This window comes from Azolla caroliniana, unplaced genomic scaffold (genome assembly GCF_043228905.1).
Source record: "Azolla caroliniana isolate FFs.n. ecotype wild unplaced genomic scaffold, voAzoCaro1.0.p SCAF_7, whole genome shotgun sequence".
Taxonomy (NCBI): domain Eukaryota; kingdom Viridiplantae; phylum Streptophyta; class Polypodiopsida; order Salviniales; family Salviniaceae; genus Azolla; species Azolla caroliniana.
In genome coordinates, this window is record NW_028230442.1 from 13,619,828 (window position 1) to 13,640,252 (window position 20,425).

Below are 20,425 nucleotides of genomic sequence, written 5' to 3' on the forward strand. Positions count from 1 at the left end.
TTTACCCATTCATCGAAAGTAATAAAAATAAAAATAAAAATAGAGTTTTAAGCTAAATTGTTCTAGTAAAATAAAAATAACAAAAATTTTCTACAATGAAAATGATGTTATACTAGGCCTAATTTCATTTCCATCCAAGTCTCTCGAAGAGAAGCGGGAGGTCAAAGGGTTTCGATGTGGATGTGGCCTGTGGCCCCAATGTAAAAGGTGCCCCAACCATAGCTTCTTGTCAATGTAGGTCACGTTCCCTTATCTTCTTAATCCTTTCTACTCTGTGTCGACTTGTTTTGAAACCCAACATCCAAGGGCGTTTGGTTGTTCTTTGTGTTTCGGTTTCCTCAAGAGAGAAGCCGAGCGGCGTAAGTGTATCCACATTCATCGTCTCCCCTGAAAAATTACACTAGTCACAAGTTGATGAATAGTAAAAGGGTTATGGTTAACACTTTGTAATTTATTCTCCTTATGTTGTTTTAGCTCTAAGATATACCTACCTAGTCTCTTTACATCTGGGGTATCTAATAGTTTGGAGAGGGTGGGAGAGGGTCCTAATGTGTCTTGGTATTCCACTTGTATCTCGGCATAAGTTGGGCACTTGCATGTGAAGTGATACTCATACTCTATCTCTATGTGGCACAACCTACATAGTCTTTCCTCCCTAGGGACTCTATTAGCCCGACCATTCTCAATCTCAAGTTGGTGAGATGATATCCTAAGTTGTCCAATTGCAACCCTTAGTGCATTTGATAAGAATGTATCTAGATATCTTGGTCGTGTAATAAAACCTAATTAAGAGAAGTGCAAGAAGTGTTCCTTATAGTACAACATTTTAGATGGGAGTGGCTCTTGTGTATCGAGTGTAAATTTGCCATATTTCTTGGCATATCACTTTATTACGGTCTTCATGAGATATTAGAGTTTGATTAGTCCCATGGTTGTACTTAAGGGGGGGTAGGTTATTAATGTCTATGCCGTTTGCAAGTAACCAACTCACCACAGTGCTATACCAAGAGCAGGTTCTCCAGACGCATGTAGGGATCGAGATGCCTCAAAGGCTCGACGGGATATCCTATCTTGTGGTTGGTTATGTATCCGATGAATAAAAACTACCACTTGAAACAATGCTTCTATTAACATCGGGGGCAGACTAAACTCTGCTCTAATAATGTCATGTGGTATTGTCGATTTGCTTCAGAGTTGACGTGATAACATCGTCACCAAAGGTCTCTCTAATTGCGTCCACATGAAAGATGGTAGACCTGGAGCCCATACGACTAATGCATACATGAGGGAAGCGGCCACTAATGAGTCGAAGAGCCATCCCTTAGTCTGTGGCTCTTGAAAGTATGCTTGATGGCATTGTCTCTCTAAGAGTGAGAGGGATGCATACCCTCTCGTTAGCCTACCTTTGGCTACCTGGGTCATCGAGAATTTACCTGAGCGAGCACTAAAAGTGACTCCCAAGTATACATATGATCCAACTACCTCAACTAGTTTATGAGAGAGGATTAGGTGACATTTACTCCTAACTCGGGATGATGTATGAAAGATAAGGACTTTAGTTTTCTCTAGATTCACTACCAGTCCTCGTTGTGTAAAAAAGTCATCTAGGGCATTAAGATGCTTTTGTAGGTCGTGTTCTAACTTCGAGAGCAAGACAATGTCGTCCGCGTAGAGTAAGAGACTAACTTGCGTATCCCCAATAGCTACTCCCTTGCCTCCCTTACGAGCAATAAAATCAGTGATCTCATCAATGTAGATCCCAAAAAGAGTCGGTGATAGGGGGCAACCTATTTTACACCAATGGTGCTAGTGAAACAATCAGATAGGCCACCTGGGCATCTTATGCACCCAAAGACTTGCTCATATAGGGCATAAATGGCCCAAATCATGTCATTTGGTATCTCCAAGCTCTTAAGTCTATCAAACAACTTCTCCCTAGGAACTGTGTCAAAGGCTTTGCGGAAGTCCACAAAGCAACAATATAGTTTCCTCTTACGAGCCTTCGTCTGGTCAATTAAGCACCTAAGTGTGAAGATACGGTGAATAGTGGAGAAGGCTCGTCTAAAGCCAACCTGCTCAGGTGCTCGAAGACTTAATGTTTCCATATAATTGCTAAGCTCCGCTTCCATTACCGCACCATATAGTTTAGCGACCGTATGGCCTATCATAATGGTCCTATATGTATTTGGGTCCATTGGGTCCATTGGATCCATTGGATCCATTGGGTCCCCTCCTTTATGTATAGGGGCCACTGTGTTCATGGTCCATTGTGGTGGAAAACCCTCGGCGAGGGTGCGGTTGAAGATTAGAGTGAGAAAGGGGGCTAGGCACTCTCGAGCATATATGATGTGCTCAGCTCGCAATCATGTGTGGTCCATGGATTTCCTATGTTGTAATTTTTTTATTGCCCTATCTAATATATCTGTTTTTATTGTCTTGGTGGAGACCCCACTTGTGTAACCCTTGATTGACTTGTAGCATGAGGAGTGATGGAGCTAAAGAAAGTCGTAATGGTTCTTTGTTGATGAGCTATTATGGTTGTATAGTTGTCCTTGAACAAATTCCCTCTATGTTCTCTTGAGTTTTAGCAAGAACATTTTGAAGCACCATTGCTCTTCATATTTCATTACCAATGAGAGGGGAAAATGTCCTATGAGACCGAATAAGAGATTACATCTTAAACTTGTTGTCTCGTTTTTGAAAATAACAAAATCAAAATCAATATTACGAAATTGGTAGAACTGCTTAAGGTACCAGAGAATCTCATTATCTAAGCATCTAATTTCTCATTTAATTTTTATTCTTAATGTTTGGTGTTTTTTTGCAATCGTATGAATTTTGCTAATACAATCTTCCTTTGCTCCAAATGTAAGCTGGGGCTACATTAGATAAATTATCAATAGTTAACCTACCTTTTCAGGAAAGACATGAATTGACATTATTAAGGCAAGTATATTTTGAACAATTCTCTTTGATATTGATGACTTGTTTTGAAACTGCCTTAATGAGTGGCATTATTACTTTTTCAGGCAGACTTTAGATATATAGTCGCAAATGTATTTACAGCTCTGAATCTGCCTTTGGGCACCACAACCACTTTTGCAAAGGATCTCAAGTCAGAGGTTTTTTTTCTTTTTTCAAAACAAATTATCCTTCCATTAGTTATAAAGAAAGGTCATAACGGTTACATCATGCAAAGTATTTTTTCCCAAGCCCGTCTTGTGTAGACAACGGTTGCAGAAACAAATCTATGTACTCCAACATAGAGAAAACAGTCCCGCAATTACAATCTATTCCCTAGACACATTGCAAGGTATCCATATTCATAGGCAACAACGAAAGTAGCTCTATTCGGAAACAAACCCTCTCAGGTCATAGTTATGAGTCATTCAATATTTCTTCAACCTGTACATCGCTGCTGTTAACTCTTAGGGCCGGACAATGGCCTAACACAGAGTGTCTACGGAAGACACTTCACCAAAGGGTGTTACGGCAACCGGATTAGACTCAACGCTTAATCCGACTTAATTAAGTTACTTAGCATGATCATCTTTCATAATCACACGCGTAAGATATAACAATTAAGACAGAACGGCAATTAATACAGAGAGATAACAACGCTAAGCTTTTATTAATTAACCGCCATTCATTACATTGTATCTGGGCCTTTAAATAGGTTTTCGGTCTGTATTACAAAACGGTGCCATCCGCACCTGTTCGGGATCGGTCCGGATCCGGAACGGCATACCGATTCATACCGATTCCGGTCCGTCCGTCCACACTCATAGCTTAAATACAACCACATTCCTACTACTTAAATAACTCTCCGTTTCCCACTCTGGACTCCTTTGCCGGCCGGTAACACATGGCACGCCCGTGGGACAGTACCTTGTACGTCGAATCCACAACAGACCCTTGCATTCTTCGTCCAAAATATCCAGAATGCTTTGTTCGAGAGTCTCCAATGGTTCATCTGGAATTGGTTGTTGTTGTTGTTGTTGTTGTTGCTGCTATTGCTGCTCTGTTGATGTCTGCTGCGACGGGTCCGTTGATGGCTGCTGCGGCCGCTCCTCCGTTTGTTGCTCTGACACCGACATCTCCGTCGTTGCTCCCTTCGTCGTAGTGGTCTCCGGTTGATTGGTTCTGACGGGAACTCAACGCTCCTAATGCACAACGCTCGGCCACAACCGAGCTTAGAATGATACACAGAAAAACCACGACAAGAAGAAGAAGAGAATACACAGGAGGTTTATGTGGAAAACCCCAAACTAGGGGAAAAACCACGGCAGCCCACAGGCTGCAAACTGTCACTATGTAGGGATATACAACAGTGAGTTCACTGAGGCACCGACCTCGTGCTCACAAATCTTCGCCATAGGGGGCGGTTACAACAGAGGCAACGACCTCTTTCTCTCTCTCTCTCTCTGTACAATTACGCATACTAATCTCGTGCAAAACAGAAAATAACAACAACTACTAAAAGTTTGCCCTAAGTCATATTTATACTAATATGAATTTTCGGCTATTTACAAATATAGCCTCGATGGGCTCTCAGAAACATATTTACGAATATGTCTCTTCCTCCGGTTCTCACTGGGTCTGCACCATCCGGCTCTCCATAGCCGGGTACTCCTCATCCGGTTCACACCGGGTCTGTATCATCCGGCTCTCCGTAGCCGGTTACTCCTCATCCAGTTTCGGCCTCGGCCTATCAGCCTTGGCCGAGTTTGTTCATCGGCACTGTATCATCCGGCTCTCCGTAGCCAGGTACTCCTCATCCGGTTTCGGCCTCGGCCGAGTTTGTTCATCGGCACTGTTCTTCTCCCTTCCCATCCGGAGGGACCTGTCTCCCAACAGGTTCCGGGCTGGCCCTCAGCCGGCGACGGTTCCTCATCACTAAGGTTAACCGTTGCCGCTTCCCGTGCTTTTTCTTCCCAAACCCGGGACCGCTCGTAGCTTTCAAACTGGATTTGAGCGTCCAGCCTATCATCATCTAGCTGAGCTACGAGCTGCCTGACCTGCGCCAGCTGTTCATCCGCCAAGACTTGGAAGTCGTCGGCCAGCTCGTCCCGTATGGCGGTGAAGTCCTCAGAAGTCAACGTATAACAATCATCTCCTTCCTTCCGCCGGTTTGCCACATCTGCCCGTAGCAATTGGAGTTCCGCCGCGTTTTGTGCCCACTTTATCCACCATCTTACAGAGCTTTCATCAATCAAGTGTTTTTTCTGATTCAGCCATGCCCGGAGGATAGACTGAATCCGGCCCGTTCCCAATTGCGATTTGGTTTCCGCCGCTTGTCGTTCCTCCTTCAGTTGCTTGATGGTTTTGACGTTGTCTTCCGCATGCGCCTTGTAATGCATCAATTGCCTTTGATATGTGCTTTGTAATTTCTGCAATATGTTGGGAGACAGGTCCCTCCGAATGGGAAGGGAGAAGAACAGTGCCGATGAACAGTGCTGAAACCGTATGAGGTGAACCCGGCTATGGAGAGCCGGATGGTACAGACCCTGTATGAACAGGATGAGGAGTACCCGGCTACAGAGAGCCGGATGATGCAGACCCGGTGAAGACCGGATGAGGAGTACCCGGCTACGGAGAAACGGATGAAGAGACATATTCGTAAATATGTTTTCTGATAGTCCATCGAGGCTATATTTGTAAATAGCCGAAAAGTCATATTAGTATAAATATGACTTAGGGCAAACTAGTTTTTTTTTTTGTTGTCAATTTTTTGGGGGTGCAAGAAGTAGAGTGAGCACGTAACAATGTACAGAGAGAGAGAGAGAGAGGTCGCTGCCTCTGTTGTAACCGCCGCCTGTGGCGAAGATCGTGAGCACGAGGTCGTTGCCTCCGTGAACTCACTGTTTGTACATTCCAACGTAGTGATAGTTTGTAGCCTGTGTGGGCTGCCGTGGTTTTTCCCCTAGTTTGGGGTTTTCCACGTAAACCTCCTGTGTATTTTCCTCTTCTTTGTGTCATGCTTTATTTCCCGTTTTCTGTGTATCATTCTAAGCTCGGTTGTGGCCGAGCGTTGCGCAGAAGGAGCGCCGAGTTCTCGTCACAATACTGTTGACGCTCTCTCTTTTTCTTCCTGCTGCTGCCTCTAGAGCTCCATCCGGACCTTCTCCGCCTCGTCCAAGCGTCTTGTATTTTCCGCACGTTCGTCGGCGATCGCCGTCGCGGCCCGATCAACTTCCTGCTGGAGCTCGGCCATCCGTTCCTTATGCTCCGTTTCCAGCCGTTTGTAGTCCCGGTGCAGGTGCTCAAAATCATCTGTCTTTTGCTTGAGCCGTGCGTTGATCTGTCGACGGGCCCGGTCCTCGCGGTCCTTCTGCTAGCGGAGCTCTTCCTTTAGCCGTTCAATTTCCGTTTCCTCCGTCTTCCGCAACTTGTCCTTTTCCTGCAACACTTTGTCTTTTTCCTCCTTTAGCCGATCGTACGCTTGATGGCCTTTCCGGAGGCTCTCCTCTGCTCGACGGAGGTTCTCAGCAGTCTTCTTTAATTCAGCTTCGGCCGTTGTCTTCAATTCTCGTTCACGGCTCCTTAGTGCCTCTTGTGCAGCAAGTTCATCTTTCAATTCCGCAAGCTCCTGGGCTTGCGCTGCATCTCTCGCCGGAACGGTTTCCGTTGTCGGGGTCTTATTGGTATGTACAGGTCAATCCGTTTCTTTATTCTGTACACTTACTGGAGTCACCGGTGATTGGATCTGTGTTGCTGTTAAGGCCATTTTGGCCATCTCTGTCGTGACCTGATCCAAGTCATTTTCAAGGCACTGGATTCTGGACCGGGCCGTCTCTAGTTGTTCGGTTGTGACGAGCAACCGTTCGCTTTGCGCTCTTTCTTCTGCCTCAATATACCCCAATGCTTCGGCTATCTGTTCGCCTATCCACCGGAGCCACAGGCTACCGGTGCCTTGTTGTGCTTGCACGAAGGTTTGACAGATGGGCTCACTTGTAGATGGGTGGTCCCGCCTGGTTGCGCCGAGTTGCAGTTCCATTTCTGCCCGTGGACCACCCTGCTGTCCTGGTTCCCCTTGCGCTTCTTCTTGGCTGGCCGAGGGAGGCTGCATTGACCTTTCCGGCTCTGGCGGGATGGGACTTGCCGGTGTTGCCGGTGGCGCTGAGGCTTCTGATTCCGGTGCCATGCGCACCGGTTCCGGTTCCTTCCTTGGTGTGGGAGTCTCAGTATGGGGAGCCGGTGTTCCCTCCGTCTGAGGGTCCGAACGTTTCCCGGCTGCCTCAACAGTCCTTGCCGACGACCGTCGTTGGAGGTGCTCCGTAGGCTCCTCCTCTATTTCCTCTTCCTGAGTCCTGGCATTGAGTTTTGCCGCCAAGGGGTCCGCTTCTCTATTCATCGGTCGGCGGAGTGTAACCTTTACGGGCCGTGCCGGTGGTTCCTCCTGCGCATCCGTTGGCCGCTTCCGGCTGGCGCTCTCCTTTCCCGCCTTTCCCTTAGTGGCCTTAGAGGCCAACAACTGTTGTCGTTTGGAAGCCGTCTTTGGGGTGCCGTCCGCCACTCTTCCTCGCTTCTTGGGCTGGACGGGCTAGACGGGTGGCACAAGCAAGGTGAGCCACTACGTTACGGCGTGCCATATCTTCCGTCCGTCTCGGCCTTCTTTGCCGTCTTTGCCTCTGACGATCTCGATCGCCGCACACAACCCGTCTGTGATCAATACCGGCCAATCCACCTTGATCCCTTCATAGGTGGCGATGATCATCCTTGCCTGGTTCTGCGGCATGACAGGGGGTCTAGGGTACACGTGGCCGTATTCGTGGAGCACATGAGCAATCTCGCGGAACAACATATCTCCGCCGCCCTATGTCCGGTAGCCCTTGCTAGCTAGAGAGTACTCACCAAAATACTTGATGAGTTGCTCCGGAGTTGGGTTGTCAATCGTGAGTATGCCTCCCTCCGGAAGTCCTGTTAACGCTCGAATCGCCTCTGCTGTTATGACCTCTGTGTCGATTTCTTTGATCACTTTGTCGGCTTCTTTGTGTGGTGGTACTTCCATCATCATCAAGAAGCCCTCGAGCCCGTGTTGCTTTAGCCATGTCTTGGCGGCTTCCGACAGCGTTTGCGGGTCCATGTCTGTGTCGAGGTCGGATTGCGGTGGCGAGGTTGGATGGTGATGAGAGTGAGATTGAGAGAGAGAGAGTTCAGAAGGCGGGGGTTCTCTGTGCGTAGGTTCTCGTCCGATGATCTTGCAGCGTCTTGGTGCTTCTGTGCTCCTGGGTTCGCGAAAGTAAAGGGTCTCTACACGCAGTGGTTTTTGTCTGTGCATTCTGGCGCCTTTTTCGAGTGTGTGCATGTCGTGTACTAAAATAACATTATGTCCTATGGTGGCGCTTTAAATGCCCACTACGTACCTTTTCGCTCCTCACTCTTTCATCCATTCATTCCTCGCTTTTGCATGATTGTTTTTTATTTTATTTTATTTATTTATTTTTAATTTAGTGTGACGTTACTTTTCCGTTGGTCCTCTCGGACCCTTACCGGCCTCATTCTCCCCAGTTACCGGCTCGCCGTCTCTGCCGTCTTGGTGGTTGCCATTTCCCTCACTGGTGTCGGTCCTTTGCTCAAATGGGTTCTTAGGCATCGGTCCTCTATATGGCTTCAATCGGAATCCGTTGACCCATTTGCCTAGCACTTCGCCGGCAAGTGTCCCTAACTGGTAGGACCCATTATACTCCCGTGTTAGCCAATACGGTCCGGTCCATCTAAACCGTAGTTTACCCGGCATCTTGCCCATCCGGGTCTGAAATACTAACACCAGTTTGCCAATTGCGAACATTTTTTCGTTTCCTTTCCTGTGTCGGTCGACAAATGCTTTCCGTCGCCGTTGTTCCAATTCTAAGTGCAGGATGCTTGCCAGTCGTTGTTCCTCGAGTTCACACAGCGTTGTTAACCGTATTGCCTCTGACTCCTTCTCGTTCAGCCGTTCCCGTAGCTAGATCCGTAAGCTGGGTACTTGGAATTCCACCAACATTACTGCCTCTAGTCCGAACGCTAACCGGAACGGTGTTGTTCGGATGCTCGTCTTGTATGCCGTCCGGTATGCCCAAAGCGCGCTATGTAGCTTGGTATCCCAATCCGTTCGGTTTTCATTGACGATCTTCCGGAGGATATTCTGGAGCGTCTTGTTCGTTGATTCCGCTAAACCGTTCGCTTGCGGATAGTAAGGTGTGCTCCGTTTGTGGACAACGGCATAGAATGCCGTCAGGCTTTCCACTACTTGGCCAAGAAAGTGCCCCCCTTGGTCGCTTATTAATTCAATTGGGCATCCGTAACGGCACCAGATGTACTTGTATAGAAATTTCGTCGTTGACGCAGCGGTGTTGTCCCTTAAAGCTTTGGCCTCCACCCATTTCGTGCAGTAATCCGTCGCGACGATGACGTACCGATTACCCGTTCTCATTGCCGGTGGTTTGAACAGTCCAACAAAGTCCAGCCCCCACTTCTGGAATGGCTCCAGTGGTAGTACCGGCTGGTGTGGCATACGAGCCTGCTCCGTTGGCTGGCCCATTCGCTGGCATAGGTCACATTCTTTTGCGTACCATACCGCATCTCTTAATGTCGTTGGCCACCATAGGCCACTTTGCCATATTTTCCTGGCTATCGCATCTCCGGCATAGTGACCTCCGACAACTCCGCAGTGGGCTTCCCTCAGTATGAGGTCCTTTTCATCGCTGCACACAACCCGTCTCCATATGCCGTCCGCGCCCTTGTGGTAAAGTGTGTCTTGCAGTAAGCAGAAATGTCGGCTTTGCACCGCCAGGCGTTTCCGTTCGTCCCAGTTCATCTCTTCCGTAGGCAGTCCTGTGCTCAAAAACTGGTGCATATTTGTGAGCCACTTGTCTTCCTAGGCCACCTCTCATCTGCTGCCATCTTCGTAGTGACTCAAAACAGCTCCGCATTCGGAAACTCATCCGCTACTCCGTCACCCGTCTCTCCGGACTCTAATCGGCTTAAGTAATCCACCACGGCATGCTGTATACCGGGTCGGTGGAATATTTCAAACTCGAATTCCTGTAACAGTAAGGTCCACCGGGCCAATTTGCTAGTGAGTGACGCTTTTGACACCAGGTAAAGGAGTGCCGAATGATCTACATGGAAGGAAAACTTCCTTCCCAATAAATAATGCCGAAACTTTGTCACACTATAGATCATCCCTAGAGCTTCCCGTTCCGTGGTAGAGTAGTTCTGTTCTACTTGGGATAGCTTTCGGCTGGCATAGTACACTGGCCAGTACCACTTTGGTTCCGTAAGCTGCATCAGTACGCTTCCGATTGCGATGTCGGAGGCGTCCACGAACACGTGAAATTCTTTACTCCAATCCGGAGGCTGCACTACTGGTGCTTGCGACAATAGCACCTTGAGGGCCCTATACGCCCTATCCTCGGTGTCGGTCCACTGGAATGGTGTCCGATGTACGGCGGCATGCAACGGTGTAGCCAGGTCGGCCAAGTATCGGAGCATCCGATTGTGCCACCGGATCTGGCCTAAGAACCGGCTTAATGCCTTTGCCGTTGCCGGCGAAGGTGCTTCTAATATGGCTTTCACTTTGTCCGGGTCGACTGCAATACCTTCCTGGCTCACAATATGTCCTAATAGAGTTCCACTGGATATGCCAAATACACACTTTACCGGATTCAAGCTTAGCCGGTACGCTCTACACTTTTCAAGACAAAGGCGGAGGTGTTGAAAATGGTCCTCCTCCCGGCTATAGACGGCGAAATCGTCAAGGAAAACCTGCATAAAAGCCGGAATATATTCACCAAAGATTTTCATGATGATTCGTTGAAATGTTGTCGGTGCCGTTTTGAGTCCAAACATCATTACCACGGCCACAAACACCCCCCATTCGGTGACGAAAGTCGTTTTCTCTTGGTCGTCGGGGTGCATCCGGATCTGATTATCCGTCTAGGAAGCTATAGACCTCATGGCCGGCGACGACATCCAACACTCCATCTGTGAACGGAAGTGGAAACGCATCCGTTACCGTAGCTGCATTGAGTTTCCGGTAGTCCACACAAACTCGAATTTTTCCGTTCTTCTTCGGTACGACTATGATCGGGCTCAGCCATGTCGCTTTCTTTACCGGACGGATAAAGCCAACTCTTAGCAGTTTGTCGATTTCCTCCTTGACTTTGGCGGCATAATTGGGATTCATCTGGTACCGTCTTTGTGCCACTGGTTTTGCATCCTTGCTCAAGTGCACCTGATGCTGGTACAACTGAGGGTCGAGTCCTCGCATGTCTTCGTATGACCAGGCGAACACATCGCGAAATTTCATGGGAAGTGTGATCATCGCCGTTTTGTCTTCGGACTTCATCTCCTTGGCGATGTGCACCGGTTTTGCTTCGTCCGTGGTCCCTAGGTTCACCTCTTCTAGTTGCGACGCTTTTACGCACTGTGAAACGGCCATTTCCCATTCCAACGCTTCTTGCGCTTGCTGTAACTCCCGGATTGCGTCTTTATCCGGTTCTGCTTCAGCCTCTTCCGGTTGCGATAAGTATGGTGCTACTGCTTCGGCAATGTCAATTTCGAAGAGGGGTATGATCTTCGGGTTTTCCTACAAGTACTGAGCTTCTTCTTCGTCAGCTAACCCTTCTAGCATGTTGACGCATTCCGCATACAACGGTGTACATTCCTTGCCAGTGCTCGTCCTTGGCTGTGTTGGTACCCGTACCTTGGCTTTTCCTCGCCAGAAGGTAATTATATTTTTCCTCCAATTCTGTTTGATATGTGCCGTTTTCAACCATGGCCAACCCAGCAACAGCGGGTATGCGCCTTGTGCCTGTAATTGTAGCACTACTGCCAAGATGTGAAATGTATGACCGTCGACGGTGACTTCTAATTTCTGTATTAATCATGTCGGCCGCACTGAGCTTGTATCGGCCATCCGCAACCAAAACGGACACGGCTCCCACTCGTGGATTCCTAGGGCATCACACGTCCGGAGGCTTATTACATTCACCCCAGAGCCTCCGTCTATAACTGTGCCGGGGAGTTCTTTCCCTTTTACAATGGCAGTGATTACCGGACTGCTAGTGTCCACCACCGTTGGTCCCTCCTCCGGATTCGAGAAGAGTACCGGTGCCAGTGATGGTTCTCCTGCCGTCATGGCCGTCTTCAGTCCTTCCGTGAATCTTGGCACGAGTTGTAGGAGTCTTCCTAGTGGCAACGTAATCTGGCATTCTTGCAACGCCTGCCATGTCTCGTTCTCGGAGTGACTACCGCCGGCCAGCCCTACGGTGTTCTCCTTTTGCCGCTGTAAGTCTGTGACATTCTGCTCATTTGCTTTCTTTACCCATTCCATTGCTTGTTTCCGGATGGTCTCCTGCATCTCCCATTCCTTGGCCATGCCTTTCGACCTTGTGGTCACCTGCTGCAGATCTGCCACCTCAGGGACTACCATATTTACCGTCGGTCGTTTTTCATAGCTCTTCACCGGGCATTGGTTACTATAATGGCCTTCCTGTCGGCAGTAGTAGCAGTAGGCTTTCCGGGTATTGCTAGATTCGGCATTGTCTATTGTACCTAGGGCAGGTCCTGCGGTACGCGCAGGGTTTTGGACCGGTAGGCTGCTTGGAGCTCCTTGTTCCGGATCCCGTGGGTAGCCGCCTTTTTTAAAATGCCGTTTTTTGTTATAGCTCTTCTTATTGCGGTACTCTTGACGGGGTTGCTCGTTATATCTGCCGTATTCCTCCCGTTGCTGACGATACCCGAGGGAGTGCTCCCGGTCGTAATGTTCATATCGTCTATTGTAATCCCGATACCGATCATGCCGGTCATAGTTATCCCGTCGATCACCGTACCGGACATCATTCTCCCGTTGATCGCCATACCGGACATCCTGTGCCGGTCGGTCGCGGTCCATTCGCCGCCAGCGTTCCTCTTCTTCATCCTGGCTGCTGCGTGGCTCAATTTGTCGGACGGGCGGTGCTTACCGGTTCAACAGATTATACTCGCACCTATCCGTCGTATGGCTCTTGGATTGACAGATTACACATTGCGTCCTCATAGTGCATTCTAGAGCCGAGTGTCCGGAATTCAAGCAGGTTGTGCACTGTATTGCTTGCCGAAACCGGAGGTCTTCATCGAACGGTAACGCCCGTTGGAGTGCTCCCAGTGTGAGCCAGGAGCTTGTCTTTTCCATCTCTCTCACCCGGTCAATGACCTGGTCGATGGTACTTGTGCGGAAGTCAATTACCGTGCAAACCGTGCGTAGGGGTTCCCGGAGCGCGTTTAGGAATATAGTCCGTAATTCCTCCTCCGGGGGTGCGCAGGCAAGCTGACTATGCATCCGTTGAAATCGAATGACAAATTGGGGAATGCTCTCCCCTGCCTCCTGTCGGATGGTATAAAATAAGCCTACCACTATGGTCTGGTCCACCTCCTTTTGGAAAAAATGCAAGAATTTAGCTTTTAAATCTGCAAAGGTGTTGATGGTAGAAGAGTCCTGCGTCCGGCGCCATCTTGCTGCCGGTCCCTCCAATGTGACGCCAAATTCCGCTATCTTAGAGCGTTCTTCTTCATCCGGGGTCAATCGCTGGGACACATGGTTGGCTTCCCATGTCTGTTCGAAGGCGTGCACATGAGCTTCCGCGTCCGGATCATCTCTATACTTGGAGTATTGGAACAGCATGTCGTCGTCCGGTATCGGTGCGCGGGCTGGTAGCGTTGGTGCTCCTTCCGGAATTTTCTCCGACGTCGGTGGTCTTTCCCGATTTGTTTCCGACGTCGGTGGTTTTTCCTCTTCTTTTGGTGACAGAGGCCTCTCCTCTTCGACTTCCGGTGTCGGAGGTCGCTCTTCCTCTGCTGGTTCCAAGGGTTCCAGCATTAGCACTTCCGGTTCCGGTGTTGGTAAGGTATCCGATCCTTTGTCCTCCGGTCTGCCCAAGGTTTCGTTGCTGCTACGGTAGTTCGTGTGCATGTTGTATTCCCCTTCGGAGTCCGATTCATATGCTGAAAAGGCTTCTGCTTCGCCTTCTCCGTTTGCCAACGCGTGGAGAAGGGATTCGGTTTCCCGGAGGCTGCTTAGGCTGCTACCATCGTCCGGGTGCGATGTTTGCTGTAACCAGAGGGAGTCCTCCGCTACTCTCCGGATTACGTTGGAAAACGAGCGATCTGCTCTAATTTCCTGCGTCGCTTGCTGGAAAGCCTCACGTCTCCTTTGCCTTTCGGCAAGGCGTCGAGTTCGATCTGTAACCAGGTCGTGCATTGATCTAGACATCCATCCGTGCCGTCGTTCGCTGCAAAAACAGGAATCGTGGTTGCCAAAAACTATGTTAACTCTTAGGGCCGAACAATGGCCTAACACAGAGTGTCTATGGAAGACACTTCACCAAAGGGTGTTACGGCAACCGGATTAGACTCAACCCTTAATCCGACTTAATTAAGTTACTTCGCATGATCGTCTTTCATAATCACACACGTAAGATATAACAATTAAGACAGAACGGCAATTAACACAGAGAGATAACAACGCTAAGCTTTTATTAATTAACCGCCATTCATTACATTGTATCCAGGCCTTTAAATAGGTTTCCGGTCTGTATTACAAAACGGTGCCATCCGCACCTGTTCGGGATCGGTCCGGATCCGGAACAGCATACCGATTCCGGTCCGTCCATCCACACTCATAGCTTAATTACAACCACATTCCTACTACTTAAATAACTCTCCGTTTCCCACTCTGGACTCCTTTGTCGGCCGGTAACAGCTGCTTTGAATACGATCAACTATGTTCTTTGGTTTTTCAAGAGAACCACTTTCCACATTCATGGTTGTAAAGTCAACAACTATGCTTCCTGTTTCCCCATCAACCATCTTGCCGGATTACCACCAAATTCCTATACATACAACAACAAATTAAGTCAAGTTTCCTCCTCTCCCCATGAGCTTATTCTTCGGCCCCCACACCATCATCACTCATTCTTATCAAAAAACATAAAAACTGCTTCGTTAAGTCATCATCAACCATCTCGCCAAATACACCAAATTCATGCACATAAACAATAAGATGTATCTAAATTCCTCATCTCCTCATAAGAATGTGCTTCGACTTCCACACCATCATCACTCATCCTTATCCAAAACCTCAAGTCAGAGGAGTTACCTGTCACATCAGCATGATGTCCTATCCATGGGCCCATTGTTCGATCTGCCATCACCAAGCTTGTCAGAGGGGTTGCTTGTCACATCGACATGAGGTCCTATCCATGGGCCCATTGTCGATCCGCCATCACCGAGCTTGTTCGAGAATATCAATTGGTAATATAAATGTCATTTCTCTTTGTTCTCTTACAAAGAATGCAAAGAAACATTGATTCATAAGCCATATTTTATTTATCCATCCTTTCTCTAAAGGGATGGTTTCTTAGCTAGGAGAATTATGAAAAGCTTTTACAAAATAATGGTTGTACCTAAAACAGTGAAAGTTGCCAGAATTCGTGAACTGGTGTAAATGAGCAAAAGAATGTGATTTACAAGTGAATAGCAACCACAGTTCAAAATAAATTCCCATCAAATACAAGAAACGTATTTCTGGTAGACATGAATACCATAAGAGGTATGAAGAGAGACATATTTCATGAAAAATCAAGCTAATATAAACCATATTTTTTCTTCAAAATAAAACAAAAGAGAAACCAAAACGAGTCAAACCGCATCCATTGACTGGAAACTGAAGAGATGGTAGAGATTTCCATGATAACTATCACCATAACTGTCAGGATCAATACAGCTTTTCCTAATTTCTCACGCTTTCCCCTGTTTGTCTTTATCTGCCCATTATATTTGCAGCTTAAAATTCAGATTCACACGTTAATCTAACTAATATCCAGATACAAGCAAATAATCTAACTGCTTTCCCATACAACTGTCACATTACATTCTATGTGTCCCATTTTTTGTAACATAGGATCACCATTTTGAACTACTTGAAAGATCTTGAGCTCTACAATTTTTCTATTGTTGGTTCTGTATGTAGACCAAGAGATAAATCTCATAAACGTTTATCATTTATACATCAGTTCAATGTCATATCTAGGCTGTAGATACAGTGGAAAGGGTGGAAATATCAGTTTTAACAGCATTTGCTGAAGTTTACTAACATCATTTTCTTGTTCACATTTGAGACAAGTTGATCTTATTGTGTTAATGACACCATTGTGTTCTTGCAGCGGACAAAACAGAGACTAAAACAGGCTGAAGAGTCTACAATTGCAGTCATATACACTTCAGCGTATGGGAACAACACAGCTGCTCTTGCTCAGGCAATCAGGTATGGAATCAACTTTATGCTTTAATCATGATAAAATATAACCATCAAGAGAGAAAAGTAACTTCTTTGGATACTTATCACAGCCAAGGCATATCAAAAGCAGGTGTAGTGGTAGAGAGTTTGAATGCAGAACAAAGCCCCAGTGCCGAGGTTTCTACTGTTGTGGATTTGTGATAGGGAGTCCTCTGTCCTACCTTAGGTGGTCATATGTCCACACCTATGCAGGTATATATATCTACAATACTGAATACAAGAAAATGTTTACTAGGAAAAAACTCTGAAACACCCCACTGAGAGAAAAAGGAGATAACTTGACCATATAATTGCTCAAATAGCACAGACAATTGGTTGAGTTGAACATACAAATTCTCAAATATAGCATTTAATTTCTCATTAGAGGGTTGAACGGAGGAGGGGAGGGCATGTTGGGAAGTAATGAAAACTCGGGAGTACTTGATGGAATAAAGAAAAACTAAGGGATACTTCAGAGTGTACCTTATTTATTAGATCAACATCCTGGTAGAGGTTGCACATTGTAGATCAGATTATATTTATTTTTACCTTTTTAATTAATCGTTGCTACAGGATACTTTAGGTATCATTCTTAGGGATGACAATGGTAGGAGTAAACCATGTGGGGTGTTTGGTTCATTTGGCTGGAGTGGAGAAGCAGTCGATGAGATAGAGCAGCGCTTTAAGGATGCTGGGTTTTCCTTTGCATTTCCAACAATTCACTGCTAATTTAAGGCAAGTTCAGACATCATTCTAGAGAAATTAGTGCAAATTGTGTCATGGATGATGGTTATTTCCTATTAAGAGCCTTAACTGCATGACGGAAATTAAAATGTTGTTGGCTGGGTTTCATCTTTTGCAAATTATTAGCCCACAGAATCCATCTACAAGTTTGTGAGGAAAATGGCACAGCTCTAGCACAATATGTGAAGAAATCTAAGTCGAAAGAGAGAAACATGACATCTCCTCAATTCACTGCGGCATCAGATGTTGAACATGTAAGAAATGACCCAATAACTTTTGTTTATATTCTGTTAATATTTGCACTGTCTATTTTCACTTTGTCAGTATCTCCGTCTGACTATAATAATAGAGAATCACTGCAATTAAGAAGAATAAACTAGACATAGTTTGAAATGTAGAATGGTGATTATTATAGTTGTCATTTTATAAAGTAGCTATCTCTACAAGAGTTAGCACATTGTGGGGTAATTTAATAGTTGTGTGAGTTCATTTTGCTTGCATATATAGGTGAAGTCTTGATTTTGTATTTCTTGTGACATTAATCTCAGGCAGTGGGTAGAGTGGTTGGTTTTCTTTGTGTTGTCTCTGCCAAGGAAAGTGCAATGTTGGCCTCATGGGTTAGCCAAGCAAGCTTTGATCCTCCAGGTCTGACAATCGCAGTATGCACATCTTTACATCAATATTGTAGGCATTGTCACACACATTTGACCATTTTTACATTTTACATACACATTTGAGCTTTGTTACTTGGACGTTTTTCCGCAACATTACATTCACATTCAAGCATTGTTAGATCACGTTGAGCATTTGCTACAGACACATTTCACCAATGTTTGCCATTGACTGGGGAGCAAGAACTACCCACTTTCTCGTATTTTTCTCAGAGGCGAGAATGCTGTCAAATAGCTTATATGATACTTTCAGCTAAAGTTCCTTTTCCTAACATAGTGAGAATTATACAACAATGTATTAGTGAGACTTTTCCTTTACACAGATATTTCTAGGCACTATTACATTCATAACCGAGCATTGTTACATGGACATTTTCTGGCATTATTTCATTCACTTTTGAGCTTTTGTCCACACGCATTTGAGAAATTTTACATACACTGCGTATTGCTATATGCAATCACACTTGAGCAGTGTTACATGTTATATGCATACACATTTGTGCATTGTTACTTGCTACATTTACATTTGAGCATTGTTACAAGCTATGTAGGGTTTTGAACCGTTGTTATATGTAACGTAAGCTTTTGAGAATTGTTACATACACAGCTGACCGTTGTAAGACATTTGAGCAATGTTTTACATGTATATTTGGGCATTGTTATATACACAGTTTGAGCATTTCTACGAGAAATTTTCACCTTTCGACTCATAAACAGCTCTGATGTTTTGTTCAGGTTGCAAAAGAAAGAGCTGTAGAGAGTCTGTTGCTACCTGGTGGAAAGTTTGTCCTTAAATGTCCTTGGCCAAGGAAAAGTTGCTCCCATTACCAAACAACTGTTGAAGCCATTTAAGCCTGGAGAACCTCGCTACGGGGAATTAAATACCAAGGAATCAAAAAATGGTGGACGAATCCTGTTAGATGCTGTAAAATCTCAATTTATATCTTGATTTTATTTGTCAAGTTGAAAGTATTATATGAATATTTTCTTAGAACCGATGTACTTGTCTGTATTTGTTTAGATATCATGGATGGAATTCACGGTTGAAAGCAGAATGGAAACAGGAGACCATTGGGTATTATATGCAATTGTTGATGATGGTGCCTTGCAGGTATGTGGAGGTTAAGGGGGAAAACCCGAGTTTAGTGCTATTTTGTACTTGCCTTACTTGGAAAACAATCTATAAAATTTTCAAATTTAAGGTCCACGTCTAAATTATGAGATGTGCATTGTGCCAGCAAACTTAGATAAAGGTTTATTGAAATTTGAATAGTTTTCTCATGCTCTAATACAGATTGTTAATTTTGTTCATTGGTGTTTTTACACAGGATGATAAAATACTTAGTGCCATCCACTATAGAAAGACTGGCGGAAGTTATTGACGCTAAAACACCGTTCTCTCTATTGTCTTTTGTACATCTGTGGTTGAATGCTTCTCCAAATAAGCTTCTTCCATTATTCACAACTTCAGTAAAGACAAAGTAAGTAGAAGAGGGGCATTATAGGTGCCCCACTAGAACTACACATGAGAAATGACAACGACAAACCTAAGTGATGAAGAACTAATGTATTGGCTTTCTACTGGAGTCCAAAATCAGCCCTATTATGTTTACAAGTGTGAGCAGGTGATATGATACATCTCTGTATTTAATAATAATAACTAATTGTTCTTAAAAGGAGCTCATATGCCAACAAGGTAATGATGTCATCTTCTACATCACAAGAACCACACATAAGAATTTCAATGCGAAACCTAAGTGAGGAAGAACGAATGATGTATTAGATTTCTACTGGAATTCAAAAACAGCCTACTAGACAAATTGTGTTAAAACATATAAGCAGCTTTGTGTGAGAAGGTGAAGCCAGCACTTCTCTTTATTTCACATCAATAACTAATTCTTCTTTGAGCTCATATAACAACAAGACAGTGATATCATCTTCTACATAAAGAGCAAAGAGCTATATATTATAGATGTTATTTTTAAAAATTAAAGAGAGTTTGTTTACTTCAAAGGGTAATTGGACACATGATTAAACAATTCAACAATAATCAAATCCAGAGTAATGCTTTGCTGATTTGGAATCATGATAGAAGTGACTAGATATTGACGAGAAAAGCATGTCTAATGTTCATCATTGTGAGTACATCAAATTTGTTAAATTTGGAACCTTTAATTAGTGTGGCACATAACCTAGTGTCTGAAGTCTACTTAAAGATAAAGTTTTAAGACCTTTGACTACGGTGACATCTAACCTAGTGTATCAATTCTACTTCAAGATAAGTGTGACGTCTAACATGTTGCATCTGAGAGTGAACAAGACCTATAATCTTGAATTTGTTTGGTTCTTGAGTGTCCCATTTGCTCCATGTGTTTTAAATAGGACTACTAATGGAACTTGCTTTTGAGACCGGTTTTGCAAAAGCTTTATTCATGGTGGGTTATGTATATTCATCGAAAACAAGAAGCAATGTGTTGTGTGTTATTTATGTATAAAATATATAGGGTGCGTGGAGGTTATATGTCAAATTGTGGTGCAAAATCTAACAATTGACGATGATCGATGTTGACCCTTCTGTGCCATTTATTTCACTCATCCTTTGCTAGTCGAGTTGATTATTGACAATAATCATCATCAATACAATATCATGATTACTGTCCTTAATGAACACCTCAACCCTATGAGACCGCCATCAATTAACTAATGTAGT

General features: G+C 45.2%; 1 protein-coding gene across 2 annotated transcripts; it reads left to right on the plus strand.

The window, feature by feature from the left end:
* The first annotated feature begins 16,688 nt into the window (after nucleotides 1-16,688).
* On the plus strand, nucleotides 16,689-19,160 carry LOC147862006 (uncharacterized). 2 transcript variants are annotated; one of them, XM_087322569.1, is made up of 5 exons: nucleotides 16,689-17,298; nucleotides 17,593-17,689; nucleotides 18,451-18,640; nucleotides 18,737-18,826; nucleotides 19,044-19,160. In XM_087322569.1, exons 1-3 carry the CDS (start codon nucleotides 17,257-17,259, stop codon nucleotides 18,507-18,509), a joined length of 198 nt encoding a protein of 65 aa, XP_087178695.1. In that variant the 5' UTR covers nucleotides 16,689-17,256; the 3' UTR covers nucleotides 18,510-18,640; nucleotides 18,737-18,826; nucleotides 19,044-19,160. The 2 variants fall into 2 exon arrangements, with proteins under 2 accessions (XP_087178695.1, XP_087178694.1); XM_087322568.1 differs by having other exon boundaries at nucleotides 17,242-17,298; nucleotides 17,593-17,703.
* Nucleotides 19,161-20,425: the final 1,265 nt, after the last annotated feature.

What these genes read in the sequence shown, in the direction of transcription:
- LOC147862006 (XM_087322568.1), top strand. Translation starts at nt 17,257, where the DNA reads ATGACATCTCCTCAATTCACTGCGGCATCAGATGTTGAACAT. An exon ending in CGGCATCAGATGTTGAACAT is followed by an intron (nt 17,299 to 17,592) that starts GTAAGAAATGAC and finishes CATTAATCTCAG; the next exon opens with GCAGTGGGTAGAGTGGTTGG. An exon ending in CTCCAGGTCTGACAATCGCA is followed by an intron (nt 17,704 to 18,450) that starts GTATGCACATCT and finishes TGTTTTGTTCAG; the next exon opens with GTTGCAAAAGAAAGAGCTGT.